The following is a 19861-nucleotide window of genomic DNA, read 5'->3' as shown; positions in this document are numbered from 1 at the left end:
TGGGTGGGTCCACAACTTCGGTACCAAACGGCTCCACAATGATTATTGTTTGGTTTTCGCCAGGCTGAGTGTTTGTTCTTATATTATTTCATGTGTTAAGATGCTAGCAGTAATGGCTATAATGTAAACAAACATGCTAAACATCTGAACGACGACGTTAGCCTGACAGTCAAGGATACAAGAGAATTGTTTGTCACATACATATATACTACTACTGAATAGTAGGGATGTAACGATTAATCGTAAGTCAGTTAAAAATCGATTCATAGGTACCACGGTTCACATCGATGCTCTGAAAATTGAATCGCAGTACTTTTTTTAACCACCAGTATATATTAATCCTTCCAGAAGCGGACGTGACGGGCGGAATCTGCTACTATTTTCTTTCTGGTCGCCATTTACTGTTAAACATGCTCATAAATGATTCTTTACTTCTTTAGCACTGAAAGAATATCTGTAATATTACGTGAATATCTGTAAAAGTCAGGTTTTCCTATTAACTCTGTCTGCTAGCGTAGCGTCTCTTCTTCACTGGTGGAATAACTGCATGCCAACCGACCACTGGGTTACCAGCGCCCTCTGCTGGTCTAAACAAATATCTGACGTAAATACAGTAAAATGACTGTTTTTTTTTTTAAAAGTCCAATTGTTAAGGCACAAAATACATTTTCAGTTGCACTTTTAAAAAGAATAAGAACTATTATGTAGTTTTGAATTGTTTATTATAGAACCAGAATTTAAATTAATAGGTTTCTTCATTTGTATCATTCCTTTATTTATTTCATTCAAGATTTATTTTTAGTTAAATTGCATCATTTTGAATAGTTTATCAAGGGATTCTTTTGACAATGAAAAATAAAAGGAAAATAGTATAGTATTTCCCCCAAAAAAATAAAGGAATATTTTTCAGTCATTTGTCAACATTCCCATTTTGTAAAATAAATCGTGAGAAAATCGTATCGTGAACCCAGTATCGTGAATCGAATCGTATCGGGAGTTGAGTGAATCGTTACATCCCTACTGAATAGTACTTTATGACATTTACTGAAATAGCATTAGGGGGTTCAGCGTTTACTGTGCACAGTGTGCAGCAAGGGTTAAAAAAAAGAAGGTAACTAAAAGTAAATTAGCAACCTAATGCTATATAAACACAGCCACAAAAACAAAGTTAGCTCACTAACATATCTCTGACAAAGTGGTCGCTACAGACATGGGCATCAGCAGACTCTGCTCCTCCCAACCGCAGACGTAGATTTAAAATTCACTTTTTATGAAGTTGTTCTGTGAACTTTTTATGTTTCTCACCTTTGAAAATAACAATCTTAGGTACTCTATAAAATCTCTTTTCCTTTTCTCGGTTAGAACAATTGGAGCAGCCTTAAACTACACAAAGCGTGGGCATTTTGATTATTTCAGACAGCAGCCACTCAAACAACTTCACTTCCTGCCCTCCATCTGAATTTCATGCTCTCGCAATGCAGCAATGTGATGTTACATGAAAGCAACCTATTTAGCATGTCTGTTTATTAATGTGCATTGTCCCTTTTAAATAATCAATAAAAATTCTAATTCAAATTAGTCAGGAATGCCAAAATTATTCACAGCATTGGCTTTGCTGCCAGGCTGCACCTTTGAAAGTGGCCACGTTAAAACGAAATTAAACAGCTTCAGTTTGTTGCACAGTGGCTGAAAACCATGTTTATAATATTTACTATCACATTGAGGTGCATGGAAACACCCCTGTATACAAATGAAATGACTGTGGAGCGGTTTAACTGTCCACAAGTTACCACAAACACTTGAAAAAACTGACAAGATATAAGAAGCAGCAAAAAAAAAAAAAGAAAAAAAGAAACTAGGACCTGCTGCAGGGGTTGCAAATGCTGATAGGAGTTTACTCACCTTTGTGGCAGACTTTTTCCCAGTGTGACCCCAGCCTCCATTGCTCCCTTGGCCCCATGAGGACCCACTGCCTTGGGATCCGGTGCTATTCCACATGCCTCCTCCGTCCTCCTCATCCTCCCAGCTAGAGTGTCGCGAAGCTGCCACAGAGTCATCTTTGTCGCCCCAGCCCTCTTGCATAGACTTGGAATCTGGTGGTCGGTGAAAGGTCAAGAGATGAAGCCCCAAGTTGATGAGAAACCATTACTTCAATACAACTTGTTTTTGGAAAAACAAATCGACAAACATCAGCTTTGGTCTCTAATTAATCTTCTTACCAGATTTGATGGGATTTGGGGAAGGATTTGCCCAACATGTCTTTCCACTGCCATCATTAGGGTCTCCCCAACCAGTAGGGGTGACATTTGGCTTTCCCCAAGCTGAAGTGCCGTTGTCTACTGTAGGACTAGTTGGGGAAGTTCCACCCCAACCAGAGGGACCTATAGACACATGAGGCCATGTTAAGTAGGGTTGGGCAATACGGAACAAAACTCATATCTCAATATTATTTCTCAAAATGGCGATATATATACGCCTTGATAATATTATTTCAAATGATGTCTCATCAGAAAGCCAATTCAGGGTTACATTTGCTGATGAAAAATGCCACACAGGCACATTTATTAACAAACTGCACAATATGTGCCACTTCTAGCTTTTTCTCTTATAATGGACAGCATGTGTGGGTGAGTTTTGTAGTGTGGCTTGTTTAGAGGAAGGTCTGGGTTAGGACGCACTCCGCAATCTATCCAACTGTGCTTTTCATGCTGTCCTGAGAAGTAAAGAAAGCAGCGACTCATAAAATGAGTATTGTAATAAAAAATAAACCATAAAATAAAAATATATTGTTATAGGTGATATTGTAATTTTTTATATCGCCAAAATGAAAATCTTGATACATCTTGAATCTTGATAAATTGCCCAGGCCTAATTAGACCTTAACTAATCAATACGTTTGAATACTGTAATAATACCGTCTGTTATATAATGTATACATATCACTGAGCAAAGCAGTCAATCCAACTATGCATTGGCTGATAGCTCTTACAGTTGTGAAGCATTAATACAATAAGTTAGTAGTTATTTCATTGTTCTAAAAGACAGCGTCCCTATCCTGCTCTTTTGATTTGTTCTATCATCTGCTGATTGGCATTAGTTTGTCACCACATTCAGAAACACATTCAAATTTAATTATGCTTATAGGTCTCCGATTTGAATGATATTTCTAAATCACAACATGGCTGCAGTATTTCTAAAAGGTCGATTACCAGACTAATTCCTCTGGGGTTTAACAGTTTTTGTTGGACAATACCCAAGGTGAGTTTACTTGACTCAGATGCTGCTGAGAATCGTGTTATAATCGTGAGTTTTGAGGGGACAGGATTATTAGTAGTATCTTCACACCAACTCTGCGACCTACAAAATTTGGACGTTCCCAGTTGTGCCTAGCTTGGTATGACTCAGTGTAGTCAACCTATGTTGACTGGTATAGTAAACTTAGGCTGTAGTTTCAGACTGGTGTCAGTTCATTAGAGCAGATACTCCACATCCCACAATGCAATTCACTTAATGTCAATGTGTTTATTGAGATAAAACAAAAACGTAACTTATGATTGGATGATTCTGATCGGATGATTCTGATCATTTTAATCACAATTTTTTCTACTCCTTAAGTACGTTCCAAACGTCTTACCCATAGTGGAAGCTTTTACAGGTCCATGGCCAGAGTTGATGTCTCTGTTACCTCCAGGCCCTTGGTTTGGCCTGGTGGGTTGCTGCTGAATAGGAGGTCCTTGGTGTGGCTGCTGGGACTGACTCTGACTATGGGCCTGCTGAGTAGCAGGGCCACTGTTTTTATCCCACAGGTTCACCGGCTTGTAGTTGTAATTGGTCGGATCTCCCCAGGCCGATGTTCCGTCGTCTATGTCATGCTTCCTGCTTATAGACTGCGGAGACGGTTCCTCCCAACCGCTTGTTTCAGACCCCCTTCCGCTTCCCCCGGAAACACTAGGGATGGGTCCCGCTGTCCAGCCTGAGCTTTGGTTTTGGGCTTGAGAAACGTGTTTTCTTCCAGCGCCCCCTTGCATCACCCCATGGTCCATCGATTGTTGTAGCTGTGGATGCTGATTGTGTGGCTGTGATTGTTGCTGCTGCAGTTGTGCCTGTGAGCCTGTGATGGAGGCCGACGGGCTGTTTGGCATCTGGTGCATTTTGTTTCCATCGCTCCAATTTTGAACATTTTTGGACCTCATACCTCCAACCCCACCCATTCCTGCTCCGCTTCCTCCGCCCCCTGCTCCCCAAGTCCTGCGAGGACCACCGTCATCCAAATTTTCCCAACCACTGACACCTGAATCTCCACCTGAGTGTCTGTCACCATTTTTCCTCTCATTCCCCCACTCTCCACCACCACCAACTGATTTGGATTCTGGTTCCCCCCAACTTTTATTAGCCCCCATGTTCTGATCTGAACCCCAACCACCTCCTCCATTACCACCCATTTCCTTCCAGCCCCCGGTGCCTTTCTCATCTCGACTTCCTCCCCAGCCTCCACTCACATGGTGGTCACCTTGTTGTCCGTGATCACCCCATCCCTTTCCATTGCCTGCTCTGTTGTTGCCTCTCCAGTCCTCATTACCCCAACTCTTGCCCCCAGGACCATCATGAGATCCTGTTACCTCTCCAGTCCAGCTTGCACTCTTCCCTTGCTGGTTAGGCCCCGTTATTGCCCCTGAGCCCTTAACAGATCCAGGCGTCATCATTGGCCCAGATTGTGAGACACTGAGACTCCTCACACTGGGGCCACTAGGTACTGGGGCTCTCCCTGTTAAAGATGCCCCACTACTGCTACTGTTGCTGCTGCTTTCCCAGCCTTCTCCAGATGAACCAGTAGAGGGAACCAGTGAAGGACTGATCCCTGAACCCATAGAATCCGTGCTGAGGGTCCGATGTCCACCAGAATACTGAGATGGACCACCAATAGAAGATGAATGTTTAGATGCAACTCCACCTTTACTTTGACGTGCAGATTCATCAACATTCCAAGCTATGTTTTGTCTGATCTGTGTTTGGCCCCAGCCTGTGTTTGAAAGGACTCGAGGGTCAAGATCAGGTCGACTGAGTAGGTTCTGTAAGGCAGCTTCTGTATTGGGTGCCTCCCGGTGAGGACGACTGCTGTTTGGCATGCTTCGACATTTTGAATTTACATCACTGGATGAGGATCCTCCCTTTCCTGCCCCACACCATTCCCCAGTGTCCCCCTCTCCTTTCTGATTGTCCCAGCCTCTAGTTGTGGTGGTGGCAGTAGAGGATGAGGAGGAAGCAGTAGGGTGGTTGCTGGCTGCACTGCCTCCACTACTGCTGCTGTTGCTGCTGCAGGCCCCACTTTTTCCTTCACCCACTGGATTTGTTCCAATAATCGCAGGAGTATTCTCACCCCATTCACTAGCTGAAACCCCCCTCTCCCCGGATGCCCCCCACCCTCCCTGAGATACCCCAGACATCTGATTGCTGCTTCCTCCATTACCCACACTACCCCAAGCATTTCCTTCACACGTGGAACCCTTGTACCTCCAACCTGAGGTCCCATTATCTGCTTCTGTAGATTCAGAACCCTTTGTAGCACCTGCTTCACTTTCCCATCCGTCAGTCCTTGAGGCACCCGTTTTGGCATTAGCTGCTGGATAAGAGGGCTGGCCTCTCCATGAAGAGGCAAGGTTTTTTTCTCCAACACTCATCCCACCACCTCCCAAACCATAGTCCAATCTTTCTCCAACCCCATCCCCCCCAGAACTTTTTGGTCCCGCTGATTCGCTCTCCCATTTCCCACCTCCTATTTCTCTGTCTCTGGTTTGCATTTGGTGAAGTTGGTGCTGATGGGTGGTTGATTGATTCACAGATAAAGATGGGTGACCCCCCAGCACCCCGACTGCCCCACTTCCTAGTCCCAAGGAAGCAGAGTTGTTGGCAGACCCTCCAAGGCCCTGGTGATGAAAGGAGGATGGACCTGGTTCCCCTGCGACAGCAGGAGCATCCTGCTGCACCAGTGCAGGCCAGGCAGAGGGGTTGGCATTTGGACTGAAGTTGGCACCTGGAATCCCACTGCTGCCATCAATGGGGCCAATGGCATCATGGCTCCCTGGCACAGCGGGGGCTTTGGAAAATGAAGAGGGCTGTTGGAGCAGAGGTCCGGCAGAAGTTACTGCATTACCTCCTCCTAGATGACCCTGGGAGGCAGCGGTCCCCCAAGCCACACTGTTTGATGACTGCATACATTCATTGGGCAAAGAGAATGAGGAAGTGGGTGAGGATTGGTTGCCAGAGGCACTGGTGCAATTTGCAGGCATTCCATTGTTGCTGCTGCTGCTGCCTACACCTGTCCCAGGATAAGCTCCTCCCCCATCATTGCCAGCGATGCTCGGCCATTCTTCATGGTCATTGCCATCAACAATAACTTTCTCCCTGCCCTGAGAGGAGGGTTGGCTGCCTGAGCTTGCCCCCCACATGGAATTTGCATAATTAGAAGTAGTTGTAGTAGAAGCAGCAACTGATGAGGTGATGGCCACTGAGGAAGCAGCTGTGCCAGAATCTGCAAGAACCCCAAAAACAATCAATTCAATCTCAATAATTATATATAGAGGGCGATCCAGAACTGAATAAAACATGGTGGAGATAAACCTTGTGAAAACCCACCTGAAACAGCAGCCATGTTTGCATTGGGGCCATCCCCCCCTCCCCCACCACCAAGCAGCATGGAGGACAGTGGTGGCTGGCCCCTCTTCAGTAGCACTTTATGGTCCTGCTGGCAGCGGAATCGTGGTGGCACTTCACGCGGCATGTAGCGTTGTTGCTGCTGAGGTGCCTGAGATCCACCTCCGCAACTTGTACTACCGTTTCCAGCAGCACCGAGGCCGCCAGTAGAGGAGGAAGAACTGGTGGTGGAGGTGGGCTGTCCGTTGGCCACTGCAAGCCGTTTAGCATTGTTGCCGCCCTGTGATGGGGTGGCAGCACTACCAGAGCCTGAGGTGGCTGGGGATGGGGAAGCAGAGGGCGTGGGTCCAGGGCTGGGGGAGGCAGTGCTGCTCTGAGTGGCAGGAGAATGGGCAGACGCCGGCTTGGCCAAGTCTGTCACTGCAGAAAGATACAAAATGCCAAATGAAGAAATGCACATTTCCCTTGAAAGAGATACTGAAATTTGCAAAAAACAAACGCAAGTTAATTTCGAGTTCTAAGGATGTGTTAAACATTTATCATAGATAAAATATTTTATATAATTATATAAACATTTTACTCAGAATTCTGTGAAAAAACAACCATAGAATATAATGATGGAATGAATGAGGGATAACACACGTTTTAAAAAATCTCATTTTGTAGTGAAACTATTTAGTGCCTCCTAAATAGATGTATTTCTATAGTCTTGATCATTTCTTAGCACTCCCTCCTGAAGTGGGACCAAGACTGACCCTAGTATATTCAGTTCATGCTCTAATTATGATCATTTTGTGTGTTTTGTGCTGTAATTTTTATTATTCAGTATTTTTCTCTTATTTTGTGTGTTTTTGTTGTCCTTTTTGGTATTATTCTCTTTCAGTGTGTGCGTTTTTGGTGCCGTTTGGTTGCTTCTTATGTTGTTTTGAATGTTTCTCTGTTATTTTTGTGTATTTTGTAGTAATGTTATGTATTTTTCTCTGACTGTGTGTTTTTGTTATCATTTTGTGTGTTTTTGGTGTCATTTTGTGTTTTGTTGTTAGTTCTTTTTATTATTCAGTATATTCTTTTCTTATTTTGTGTGTTTTTGCTGTCGTTTTGTGAGTTGTGAGTAATATTTCGTATGATTATCATTTTTAACTTAAATAAAATCTCATATTTTTAATGCTTTCATTTTTTAATTTTCCTCTCTCTCAAGCACCCCCTGCAGTGCCATCGCATAACTCTAGTGGTACATGTACTCCAATAAGCCTTTTCACACTGCGGAATTGCGCATGCGCGACCTGGCGGGCCATAGGTCGAGAGGGATATAAATGTAAACAAGCTTGTTCAGTCTGTTGATATTTCCAACCTAACAGCTTTTGAAATTTTATTACAGAGATCTTTAGTGTTTTAATAGTGTTCATATTATTTATATTACACATATTCGGACTCAAGGGGGGACCAGGGTTTTCCGTTGATGTCTCTTATGGCCGATCAGAGCACTTTTAAAAACCAATGGAGCAGCTTAGCAGCAGTATGGAAGCGAGAGGACTGCCCTCACTTCCACACACAGATTAGCCTTTACCGCACGAAAACACCGACTACTTGGGTCTCCAGTGGGCGGAATTCCGACTCTACCCGGGAATGAAGCACATATCCGAGTACTTTTGTAAAACCGATGAGAGAAGCAGTATCAAAGCCACAGACCTCCTCTGCTTCCACACTCATTTACCCAAGCTTTTAACTTGTGATTGTTATGTATTTTTTTCTGTATTTACTTTTATTATTTTTAGTTTCTTTTGATTTGTGTAATTGTTTTAACAACCGTTAAGTGTCTTTGGGTTTTTGAAAAGCGCTTATAAATAAAGTCTATCAAAGTGTGAAGAGGACAGTATGAGTTTTCATTTTGAAAGGGTAAATTTACGAGGCACACCATTCACTAACCAGGTCCATGATTATTTTTATTAAGCTATAATTTTATTTCAAATTACAAATTTGAAGGAAGTGCACAGGATGAACATTAAACAGGCCGATAGGTGAAACCACACTGATCAGCGGATTGGTCACTGTTTAAAAAGCCAGTGTGCAACATTAGCTTAGCAGCTAACTCGCCATTTCTGCCTTGGAGACCAATACCACGTTTTTGCAAAAAATCTTTCAAGGAATCAATGCTCTCAAGATAAAAATTATCTAAATCTCTTTCAGACTCGCTGCCAGCCAAGGCGAGTTTATCCCTCTCGACCATTTAACCCACGCACGCAAACTGAACGAGAGCGAGATTTCCGAGAGTGTGAAAAGGCTGATTCGATTAGATTAGATAGACTTTATTAATCCCTTGGGAAGGCTCCATCAGGGAAACACTGCTTTAGAGCATTGTGTCCTTGCAGCAAATTTTTATTGACTTGAAAAACAAATAATCTTGTTGAATTAGCTCAATTTCTAGTCTTCATTTATTAGGACATGTGAAAACATATTGCTGTGGTTACATTACAGTGTTTGGATTGCGTCAAGTTTCCTGCATATTAAAATCAATTGATCAGTAAGAGCAAATAGAAAGACGAGTGCAGACTAAAACCTTAGTGTAAACACAATTCAAGACAAAGCCAATTATGATAAAAAAAAATAGATAGTAAATGAATAGTAAAATCTTCGCCAAAATATTAGCACACCGCCTTCAGTGGTATCTGATGATCAAACAGGGTTTATTAGAGATCGGTATTCATTTCATAATGTTCATAGGCTTTTAAACATTCTTCATTATCCCACTTCACCCGATATACCAGAAGAGGTTCTCTAGCTGGATGCAGAAAAAGCATTTAATCGGGTGGAGTGGGATTACCTTTTCTATACTCTGAAGAGATTTGGATTTGGTGTGAAATTTATATCCTGGATTCGTACTTTATATTTTTTGCCTGTTGCTGCAGTCCGAACAAATAGTAATCTGTCACATTTCTTTAAACTAGAACGCGGAACTAGACAAGGCTGTCCCTTAACTCCCCTATTATTCTCTCGAGTAACTGAACCCCTAGCGGCTGCAGTACGCAATGACGTTGGTATTAGGGGTGTGCAAAGAGAAAATTTGGAACATAAAGTATCCCTTTATGCAGATGACACATGTATTTGCCTGAGCCACTTCAAAGCCTTCCAAGGTTACTTAACCTTTTGGATGACTTTGGGAAAATATCGGGCTATAAAGTAAACATGCAGAAGAGTGAGCTTATGCCCATAAATTTTGAAGTACAACAGAATATGTTGCGGTCACTCCCATTTAAACTGAGTAAAGATAAATTCAAATACCTAGGTGTATGGATAACAAAAACTTACATACACATGTATAAGACAAATTTTAATCCACTAGTAGATTCTATGAAGCAGGATTTTGAAGGTTGGAATACACTACCATTATCTCTAGGGGGCAGAATAAATATTGTTAAAATGAATATTTTACCCAAATTTTTATATCTATTTCAATCTATACCATTATTTCTAATAAAAATCACACATAGACAAGTTAGTCTCATCATTTATATGGAATGGGAAAAGCGCACGCATCTCAAAAAATATTTTGCAACGACACCAGGAAAATGGAGGATTCTCACTTCTCACAAATTTTCAATATTACTATTGGGCATTCAATATCCGCGCGACGCTATATTGGCCTCATTCTTCACACAACAGTAGTTTTAAATGGTTGAAACTTGAGAACATGTCATGTAGATCTACTTCGTTGCATTCCCTGCTGTGTACAAAGTTACCTCTCCCTCAACCATTATGCGAATTTTCCACAAATCCAGTTGTTAAACATTCTTTCAAGATCTGGGCTCAATTCAGAAGAAGTTTTGGTCTAAATAATCTGTCAATTTACGCTCCTGTAATGCAAAACCATATGTTTGTCCCTTCCGTTGCTGATGACTCATTTGCAGTGTGGTTCGCCCATAGCCTGAGGACACTGAAGGACATGTTTGTTGAATGACTGTTTGCCGCATTTCAATAAGTGAAAGGGATATTTCAAATTCATGATTCACATTTCTTTAGATATCTTCAGCTTCGCAGTTTTGTGTCTGCTTCAATTAATCACTTCCCATCACGACCACCTGACACACTCCTTGAAAACATTTTGGACTTGAATGTAAACTCCAAAGGACTTATTGGTAAAATCTATGATATTAATTCCTATGATTTGGAACCATTGTTCCAACTGTAATCCCTGAAGATGTATGGCAATCTGTGATAGATAATATATATTATTCTTCAATTTGTTAAGACAGAGGGTAATTCAATTTAAAATTGTTCACAGATTGCATTGGTCAAAAGTGAAACTGACAAAATTTAAACCTGACCTAGACCCCCACTGAACCAGCAACTCTATCTCACATGTTTTGGTTCTGCTCAAAATTGACACACTTTTGGGAATCCATATTTAGATTTCTTTCGGAAGTATTTCAAATTAATGTTGAACCGGGCGCCACAACTGCAATATTTGGTATTGTACCTCAATTTTCTAAATTTAATCAAAAGCAAAAAGATGTGATTGCGTTTACTACACTTATTGCCCGAAGGCTTATACTGCTTAAATGGAAAGACAAATACCCTCCATCGTTTAGAATGTGGTTTGTTGATCTTTTGTCTTGACAATCAATACACAATCATACAACTTATTCACTTCCGATACGATGCCGATGTTGTAGCCTTGAGTATTGGCCAATACCGAAATCGATCCGAAGCGGAATCAGCACAAATCATACATAATTTTAATACTTATTTTGTAGCGTGGAATGTTAGGAAAGGCTTGATCAAATTATGTTACTCAAACGGAGAAAAATAGTCAACAATTCATGTTCACTTCAGTTATTTTTTACTGTCAGTATATGGTGGGAGCAACTGAGGGCGGGGACAAAAACAACAAAAAGTTATCGGAGCGCATATATAGGAAATTTTAAATGCAGTCTGATAAAATCCGATATTCGTTTGGATATTTGATATCGGACCGATATCAAATATCAAAATCGGCTCGGGACACCCCTATCAAACGTGCAGTGTGACAGTTGTTTGCTTACCTCTGCTTTTTTGCTCCGTAACCTAAAGAGAAAAAATAAACAAAATCATCACAGACTAAACATCATTTCATCAAAAATTTCATTCTCCAAAAGTCAAACAGTAAAACAAAGTCAGGACTGGAGTAAATCCTATTATAAGATATTTAAAAACGACATGTACATAAGCTTTCACTATCCTCTACCGTCTCTGATGAGCTACAATTACCAATATTACTTGATATCTTTTCTTTCTTCCTTACTGAAACTATAGGGCACGGGTTCCCAAACCATTTTCATTAAAGGGCCAAAATGTAATCACTGTGGAGGGCCGCGGGCCAAAGCTAACATTTATGTTGCAGTGCATGAAATTAAATATGCCAATAACATAACTGTGCAAATTAAACACTGAACTAGCTACACTTTTCTTTATTGTGTTTCATGACATAAAATCATGAAATGTCTTCAAAGACATTTAGTGTAATATAAATTCAACAAAATGGGACACAACAGTTGCATACCTCGCCAATCCGTGTACCTAGGGGTGGGCGATATGGGAAAAATATCATGTCACGATTTTTTCTTTGCGAAATCATGATTTTATCACGATTTTTTTCATTCAAATCATTTAGACTATTTTAAAGTTATTTACCAATAAAACAAACCTACTTAAAATCATCGTCCTAAACTGAAAAAAAGAATAAAAGATCATTTAGGACAAGGTAATTATCATTTTTTTTTTTTTTAAATTGTATGTAAGCACTTCATCAAACTGGTTCCTAGTACAATTAACATCAAACAAAAAGGCTGACAAGTTATTTTAGTCACAGTCTTTTTACTTTGATTAACTAAAGTGGTGTAGCATTAGCAACACTTGCTACATAAGGCAGCATATCAGTCTAGTGATTTCTATTTGTTGTTGAGGTAACACACGCATATTAATAAAATCCTACTTTAAACAGTGTTTGAACGCCCCATTTCACACAGTTTAGATGATAATATAATTTACAAGATAAAACATTACTGCTTTGGTTACATTAGGCCTGGGTGATATGGACCAATACTTATATCTCTATATTTTTCCTCAAAATGGCAAAAGGTGATATAAACCCTATTTATTTTATTTTTTTTTTTCAATAGTTTTACAAGAAAAACAGTAATGGGTCAAAGTCAGTGGAGAAAAATGCCACAAAGACCCTTTTATTAATCACTAGCAGCACAATATCTACATTTTGCATCACTTTTTCTTTCATTAAGGTTGAATTTTGATTAAATTATGTAGTGTTTTTTTTCAGGGCAGCTCTGAGTTGCTGAAAGTACTTCTGCCCTGTTTAGGCGCTTAATAATTCTTCGGTGTCTGTAATGCTGACATGCTGACTAGCAAATGGTGAGATTTGGCAGAGAAAAAAAAAAAAAAAACATTGGATGTTCTGTGTACGGACCACAGACATAAGACGCAGACACGGCACCGTAAGGGTTAAAATGTGAACTACAGACGGTTCTACAATCTCTGTGATTTGGGAGATCGTCGTCATATTGTAATCCTTAACGATCTACACCCTTACGTGTACCGTTCGTTCTTTGGTTATTCCATTTTAAAACCAACAGTGTGGTTATTTTGTTTTTCTGATTTAAAACCAAAACAGAAATACAGAAAAACCAAAAACCAGATAAGCAGCGCTTTTCTGTTGTTTTTTTAAACTTGTTCCGTTTTGTATGATAGTTAGCGAGAACTAAAGTCCGCTCCACCGGGTTTCCCTCCCCAGGTCCTGGACCAGGTCTCCTCACACAATAGGACTGTTTAAGATTTATTTCAGCAGTTTTCTAGTCCTGCTCCTGTTATCATTCAGTCTGTGGATGTTTTAGCTCGTATAAAGCTGCTCACGTTTATGTTTTGTTTTGTGGTGTTACGATCCAAATAAACTGGTGACTGACTATCAACTGTGAGGAACAATAGACGTTAGAACTTCTACAATTTGACACTTTTGCAAAACAATTACAGCTTTTTTGAGGACAGTAAAAATTTTCATTTTGCACGTTATAAATACCAGTAAGAGCAGCCGTCAACACACATGGAAGTTGATCACAAGAAACGAGGAGGACCAGTAGATTCATTACACCACCTCTGGTTCCACATATCATGTGCATGTTTTACCTAACATCCATTTTTTGGTTTTGATTTATTTATGTATTAATAATGTTTCCGCCCAGTCACCAGTTTATCTGGATACTATTTGGACCGCAACACTGTTCGGTAAAGTTGGCTGATTCAGACTTCCAGCATCAATAACTCTTTAACAAAACGTCATCGACACAAATTACACCTCTTTACCATTGGTGTGAGTTGGACAACATGATACAAGATCATTATCATCAAACGCAGCAGAATAAAAGTCCATCTTTGTGTCCCTTCAGTGTGGTGAGATTAAAATATGACGCTCTCGTCCTAATCCTAATTTCCCCCGTAAATATCAAAATATCACACAAACAAAACCAGATTTCATTTTAAAACAGAAAAACGCTGCTTGTTTGGTTTTTTGTTTTCCTGTTTCTGGTTTTAAATTAATAAACCAAAAAATAATCTTTTTTTTCTATTTTTTAATTTGGTTTTGAAACAAAATAACCAAAAAATGAAGGGTACACGGATTCTCGCCTATACGATCAAAACACTACATTTTCCACTGCCTTGAACAATCCTTTAAAACTCAATGAAAATAATTTAATTGGACATCAGCAAGAGATTTTTTTCCTCATAAATCAATGTACTGTATTACATACATTTTTATATTAAAAAAATAAACAATTTCAAACAGTTTGAAAACAAATCACTCGGGCCCCAAATTGGACGGCCCTGCTTTAGGGGATTAATTTCTGTCCAAAATAATATTGTTTACTTGAGGTTAAAAAATCTTAAGAAGCAATACCTAGAAAGAAAAATAATCAACGGATTCCAAATAATTGCTTTTAAATGAAGTAATAATTCACTCTGCTGTCACGAAGTGGCTGCTTAATCTCAACAATAAGCCTTACTTTACCAATTACCTTTTAGGTGACTCATGTAAATACAAAGCTTGCCAGAATCTCTGTGCCCTGTCACAGCAAAAATACGGTGCCCACACAGTCTTGTGGGTCACTAATTAATGTCGTCTCCCAAAGTCTATAAAACATTTCGTCACAGTGACATATCTGCACAAAGGCATAAGAATAAACCAACAGTGACACATCTGTGAATGTCGATGTAAACAGCTTAAATGGATCCCACAGAAAAAAGCCTAAAAAACATTATAACTGAGAAATATACAGCCAGGCTTCTTGTAGCAGGTTCTGGGACTTCTTTTCAATCACTCAAATCCCAAACATTTAATACGTCCATAGGCTTACAGTGTAAATAGAAATCAGAAAACATGAACAAACAGATGTTTAGAAAATGACCAACAATCATTACTTGCTCAAATTCTATTGTTTTAGTAAAAGTTGGCTTCATTTGGCACCAGTGACACTGGTTTGAATAACTATGGTGATTATTAAGATCAAATAACATTAATTTATTTTTCACGATTTTCTTGGTAACAGTTTTACAAACATATATATATAATTAAGCAGCTCTATTCCATGCTGTTTTTACATTTTTTAAAAGGAATTCAATGCTGCTTAAAACAAGGAAATCCATTTTATTTAGTTTACTCTGTGATGCAGCGTTTTCCACTCTCACATGTACAGATGTTTGGGGGAGGGGGTGTACACACACAAGCTCCCAACAGACAAGGGAACAAATCACCTGAGATACAGGTTAGATTTACTGTGTGCGTGCACACTGCATATCAGACATCCAATACACTCTGAATACATGTCTCGTCAGAACCCTTCAGTGAGGAATTTCCATTGAAAACTAACTCACCTTCTGAGAGGCTTCCCTTTTCCTTTTGTCGTCTTTTTTCCTTTTCTTGTCTTCCATGAACTACAGCTCCGGTCCTGATACGTGCCTCTTCTGGAAAAGAAATCAGAATATTCTGAATCATGTCGACTTTCTAAAAGTGAGTGAGTTAGCACGTCAACAAGAGCTTTAACAATTGCAGTAAATGCTAGAAATGTCCCGACTCCAGATACAACTTTTTCACTACCAATACGATACTGCAGCCTTGAGTATTGGCCGATATCGATCCGATATCGGCGCAAATCATACATAGTTTTATTATTTTATTTTGTAGTGTGGAATGTTAGAAAAGGCTTGATCAAGTGGTGTTACTCAAACAGAGAACAATAGTCAACAAAAGTAGGTATGAAATCAACTGACCCATTTAATATTCACCAATTGGTTACATGCATTATAACCTTCAACATGATATCTTCAGTATTCTACAATTGAATAAATATAATATAATATATATCAGAGATTTTAGATGCAGTCCGATATTCATTTTCTGGCTGATATAGGCCGGATATCAGTATTGGATCGGGACACCCCAAGTAAATGTTTGCAACGTGGAAAAACACGGAAAAACCTTCCATGTCACACGTGGAGGTTCCTTTTCACTGGTTTACCACTAAGTGTTATTTGAATTTATTGAAAAATTGTAATCATAGATACTAAGAGTGCAAGAAAAAAAATTGATTTGCCGATATATCGTGACATTTCACAGCCCGTTTATCGTATCAAATCAAAATATGTCAAAATCGATTTTTTAAATCATATTTTTTAATGAAAAAGAAATAAACATTTAATTGCGCCAACATATGCATAGCATTTAAACGCCCGGTCACTAGGTGTCAGTGAACCACTAATAATAAAAAAAAAAAAATATCTTATAGAAGTTCGTAGAAGAAAGGGTTAAACTTTTTGGGGAAAAAATGTAGTTTGTTAACATGTATTTGTCCTTGCAAGTTAAAAAAAAAAATAAATGAATTGTATTTCATACCAATTTGTACTGGTAAAAGTGAAATGTGTAATTATTGATATGTATCGTACTGTTCAGTCGTATCGTGAATCGCATCATCAGATTCATGGCAATGTACACCCCTATACATTTCTGCAAAACGTTTGGTTACGTATGGTCAAGCTTTGTGTGGGATTCATATTAGCTAAGAAAAACTGTAAAATTAAATAAATAAATAAACTAATCGAATGGATGATCATTTCATTAAAAAAAAAGAAAAAAAGTAATACATTTGTTAGAACAAAAAGAAAGTCATCGACATCAGTGGATGCCTTTAGTAATGTGCCTCTGGATAATAAATAGTGAAAACACAAAAGTCACCAGTAAAGCTAATGGAAAGCATTCCCAGAATAACTAAAGCTTGTGTAGCTTCAAAAAGGTTGATCAACATCAGAATAACACCCGTGGATTAGAAATAAATGGTAAATCAGTAATTATGTAATGCTCAATGTGTTGCTCCGTGGGTGAAATGTGCAACACAACTAAATCAGCCTTTGCCAATAAAAATCCTCCCAACAGACAACCAGTGTAGTCCTGAGTATTCCAGAAAGATAGTCTGGATGTTAGACACGGTATGAATGTGATCCAACCCGGACCTGTCGGATCTGCACATCTATTACGTGCGATTCACGCCAAGTCATAATATGAGGTCCAGTCCAAAATAAATTAAAAGATATACAAAAGAAATCCACGAATTCACACAAACTATAAAGGAATCCAGAAAGAAGATTTTAAACCGATAGTCAATCCAAAACCTACAGAATTCCAACCTGCGTTCAATCCACAGATAAGCGACAGGTTCCTACACCCCTTACATGCTAACACCGCTAACAATTCTGCCAACAATTACACAAAAAACCACCACTGCTGATCATTACACCTACTTTCAACCAGTGCGAGTTCACTCGGGATTGTTGTGTACACATTATTTATATGCAGTGAATACACTCAGGGCCAAATACACACTTACGGAGCTACAGCTGCGCTAATGCCAGTCAATGTTAGCCATGTCGGCTAGTTAGCAACACTTAGCGTTTAGCCGTAGCCACATTAAATGCCAGTTTAGCAAAGGTCGCTGCAAACAGATTCATTAGCAGCCACGAGTTATAAAAGAGTAAGCTGTTGATTTGAAAATAAAGCCCTTAAATCAAACAACTCACCTCAGGAATCACATATGAAGATAAGCTAGCGTGCTAGCCTGGCTAAAGTGCTTCAGTGCGTTTTAAGCTTTTGGAGGCATTCGTCAAGACTGGAAAGACAGCGACGCCTGAACTGAGAGTCAGCTGTGTCCGATGATGACAGCATGCGTTTCCCCAGCCGCTGGTATGTGAGGAGGTGCTAATGTTGAAGGATTGTAAACGCCAATGTGCAGCAGGATTTGAATCTCAGAGCGCCGAAGAGTCAGTCAGTTGACGGGCGGCCATTTTGCTCAGCTTGAAGAGTCTCTGGCAGCTGCTTGAGCCCGCTGACTGACTGACTGCTGCCGGTGTAGCGCTTCAACTCGTCACCATGTCACATGGAGACCACATTTAGCATCATTTTGATCATTTTTTCCTCCTTAATGTGTTTTGAGAAAATGTAAATTGACATTTAAACAGTTTGTCCATGTATTATCGAAATGTACGCTGTTTTTGCATGTTGGCCCTTCTGCTTAATGTATATTGATTGCTGGCTGTGCACAGTTTGTTTTGTGTGTTTTTTTTTTTTTTTGGAAACTTAATTGTTTTCATTCATTCCAAAGGTGTGTATATATATATATATATAAACTATTCCTCACTCGCAGCGAGCGGTCTCTTTTTCATTCAAGCTCGGGTCCTCTACCAGAGGCCTGGGAGCTTGAGGGTTCTGTGCAGTATCTTTGCTGTTCCTAGCACTGCACTTTTCTGGACCCGAGATGTCTGATGTATTTCCTGGGATCTGCTGTAGCCATTCTTCCAGTTTGGGGGTCACTGCCCTGAGTGCCCCACTAATGCCTTCACGCTTCAGGCGTTCTCCAGCTCTTCTCTGAGTCCCTGGTATTTTTCTAGTTTCTCATGTTCCTTTTTCCTGATGTTGCAGTCACTCGGTATTGCTATGTCATCCACAACGGCTTTCCTCTGCTCTTTGTCCACCAAAACAATGTCCGGTTGGTTCGCCATTACCATTCTGTTCGTCTGTATCTGGAAGTCCCACAGGATCTTAGCTCGGTCATTTTCTACCACCTATGGAGGTGTTTCCCACTTTGACCTTGGGGTTTCCAACCCATACCCTGCACAGATGTTTCTGTACACTATGCCAGCCACTTGGTTATGGCGCTCCATGTAAGCTTTCCCTGCCAGCATCTTACACCCTGCAGTTATGAGCTGGATTGTCTCATTGGCCTCTTTGCACAGTCTACACCTGGGGTCTTGTCTGGTGTGGTAGATCTATTGCTCTGGTGCTCAAGGCTTCCTCCTGTGCAGCCATGATGAGTGTCTTTGTGCTGTCCTTCAGTCTAGCTCTGTCTAGCCATTGGTACGAATTCCTGATATCCGCCACGTCAGTTATGTTTCGGTGGTACATCCCATGTAGGGGCTTGTCCTCCCATGACGGAACCTCCAGCACCTCATCTTCTGTTCCCCATTGTCTGAGACATTCACTGAGCACGTCATCTGTTTGAGCCTTGTCCTTGATGTACTTATGGATAGTGGCTCTCACGCTCACTAGTCCTCGGCCTCCTTCTTTACGGCTAGCGTACAGTCTCAGATTGCTGGATTTGGGGTGGAATCCTCTGTGCATGTATATATATATATATGAAGAAGTCTATGCACGGTGTGTACACATTATTTATTTTAAATATCAAGACAAAACAATGCAATTCTGTGACGCAACAAACCATTGGGGAAAAAAAACAAACAATTTTAATAATCAGAATAATACACTATAATACAATATAACATACAGGCATAGTGCAAATATCCAGAGGGAACAACAACAACAATGGTGCAAAATCCAAAAGCAAAGCAAAACAGTGCAATTAAAATTCAAAATAAGATATAAAAGTTTCAGTGCAAGAAAATGTCTACTTTGTTGTTTGGCTTTACTAGTCAGGAACAAAAATCTTAAAAAGCAAAAAACACAATGTGCAAACAACACAATATAATTATATAGAATGGAATAAGAATTAAAATGTAATGCAATTTGCGCCCCTCCATCAGATGATGCCCTAGATGCCCAACTGTTGCCTGGGGGGAAGGCCGGCCCTGCCTGTTCCCACAAAGCTAGGAGCATCAAGTCGTCCAA

At 40.0% G+C, this 19861-nt stretch overlaps 1 protein-coding gene across 1 annotated transcript in view; it reads right to left on the bottom strand.

Moving 5' to 3' along the window:
• The window catches only part of tnrc6ba (trinucleotide repeat containing adaptor 6Ba), a 31936-nt gene extending 13874 nt beyond the window's left edge, over positions 1-18062 (bottom strand). Inside the window, exons 1-7 of the mRNA XM_028477098.1 lie at positions 17761-18062; positions 15565-15654; positions 11691-11712; positions 6634-7071; positions 3635-6529; positions 2220-2381; positions 1903-2093 (exon numbers count right to left, since the gene is read on the bottom strand). Coding sequence (XP_028332899.1) covers positions 1903-2093; positions 2220-2381; positions 3635-6529; positions 6634-7071; positions 11691-11712; positions 15565-15621 — 3765 coding nt within the window. The 5' untranslated portion in view covers positions 15622-15654; positions 17761-18062. The remainder of the gene's footprint in view (positions 1-1902; positions 2094-2219; positions 2382-3634; positions 6530-6633; positions 7072-11690; positions 11713-15564; positions 15655-17760) is intronic.
• Between the last annotated feature and the right edge of the window lie 1799 nt (positions 18063-19861).

This window comes from Gouania willdenowi, chromosome 19 (assembly GCF_900634775.1).
Source record: "Gouania willdenowi chromosome 19, fGouWil2.1, whole genome shotgun sequence".
Lineage (NCBI taxonomy): Eukaryota > Metazoa > Chordata > Actinopteri > Blenniiformes > Gobiesocidae > Gouania > Gouania willdenowi.
Note: the sequence above shows the minus strand (reverse complement) of the source record. Positions and strands in the feature narration are given on the sequence as shown.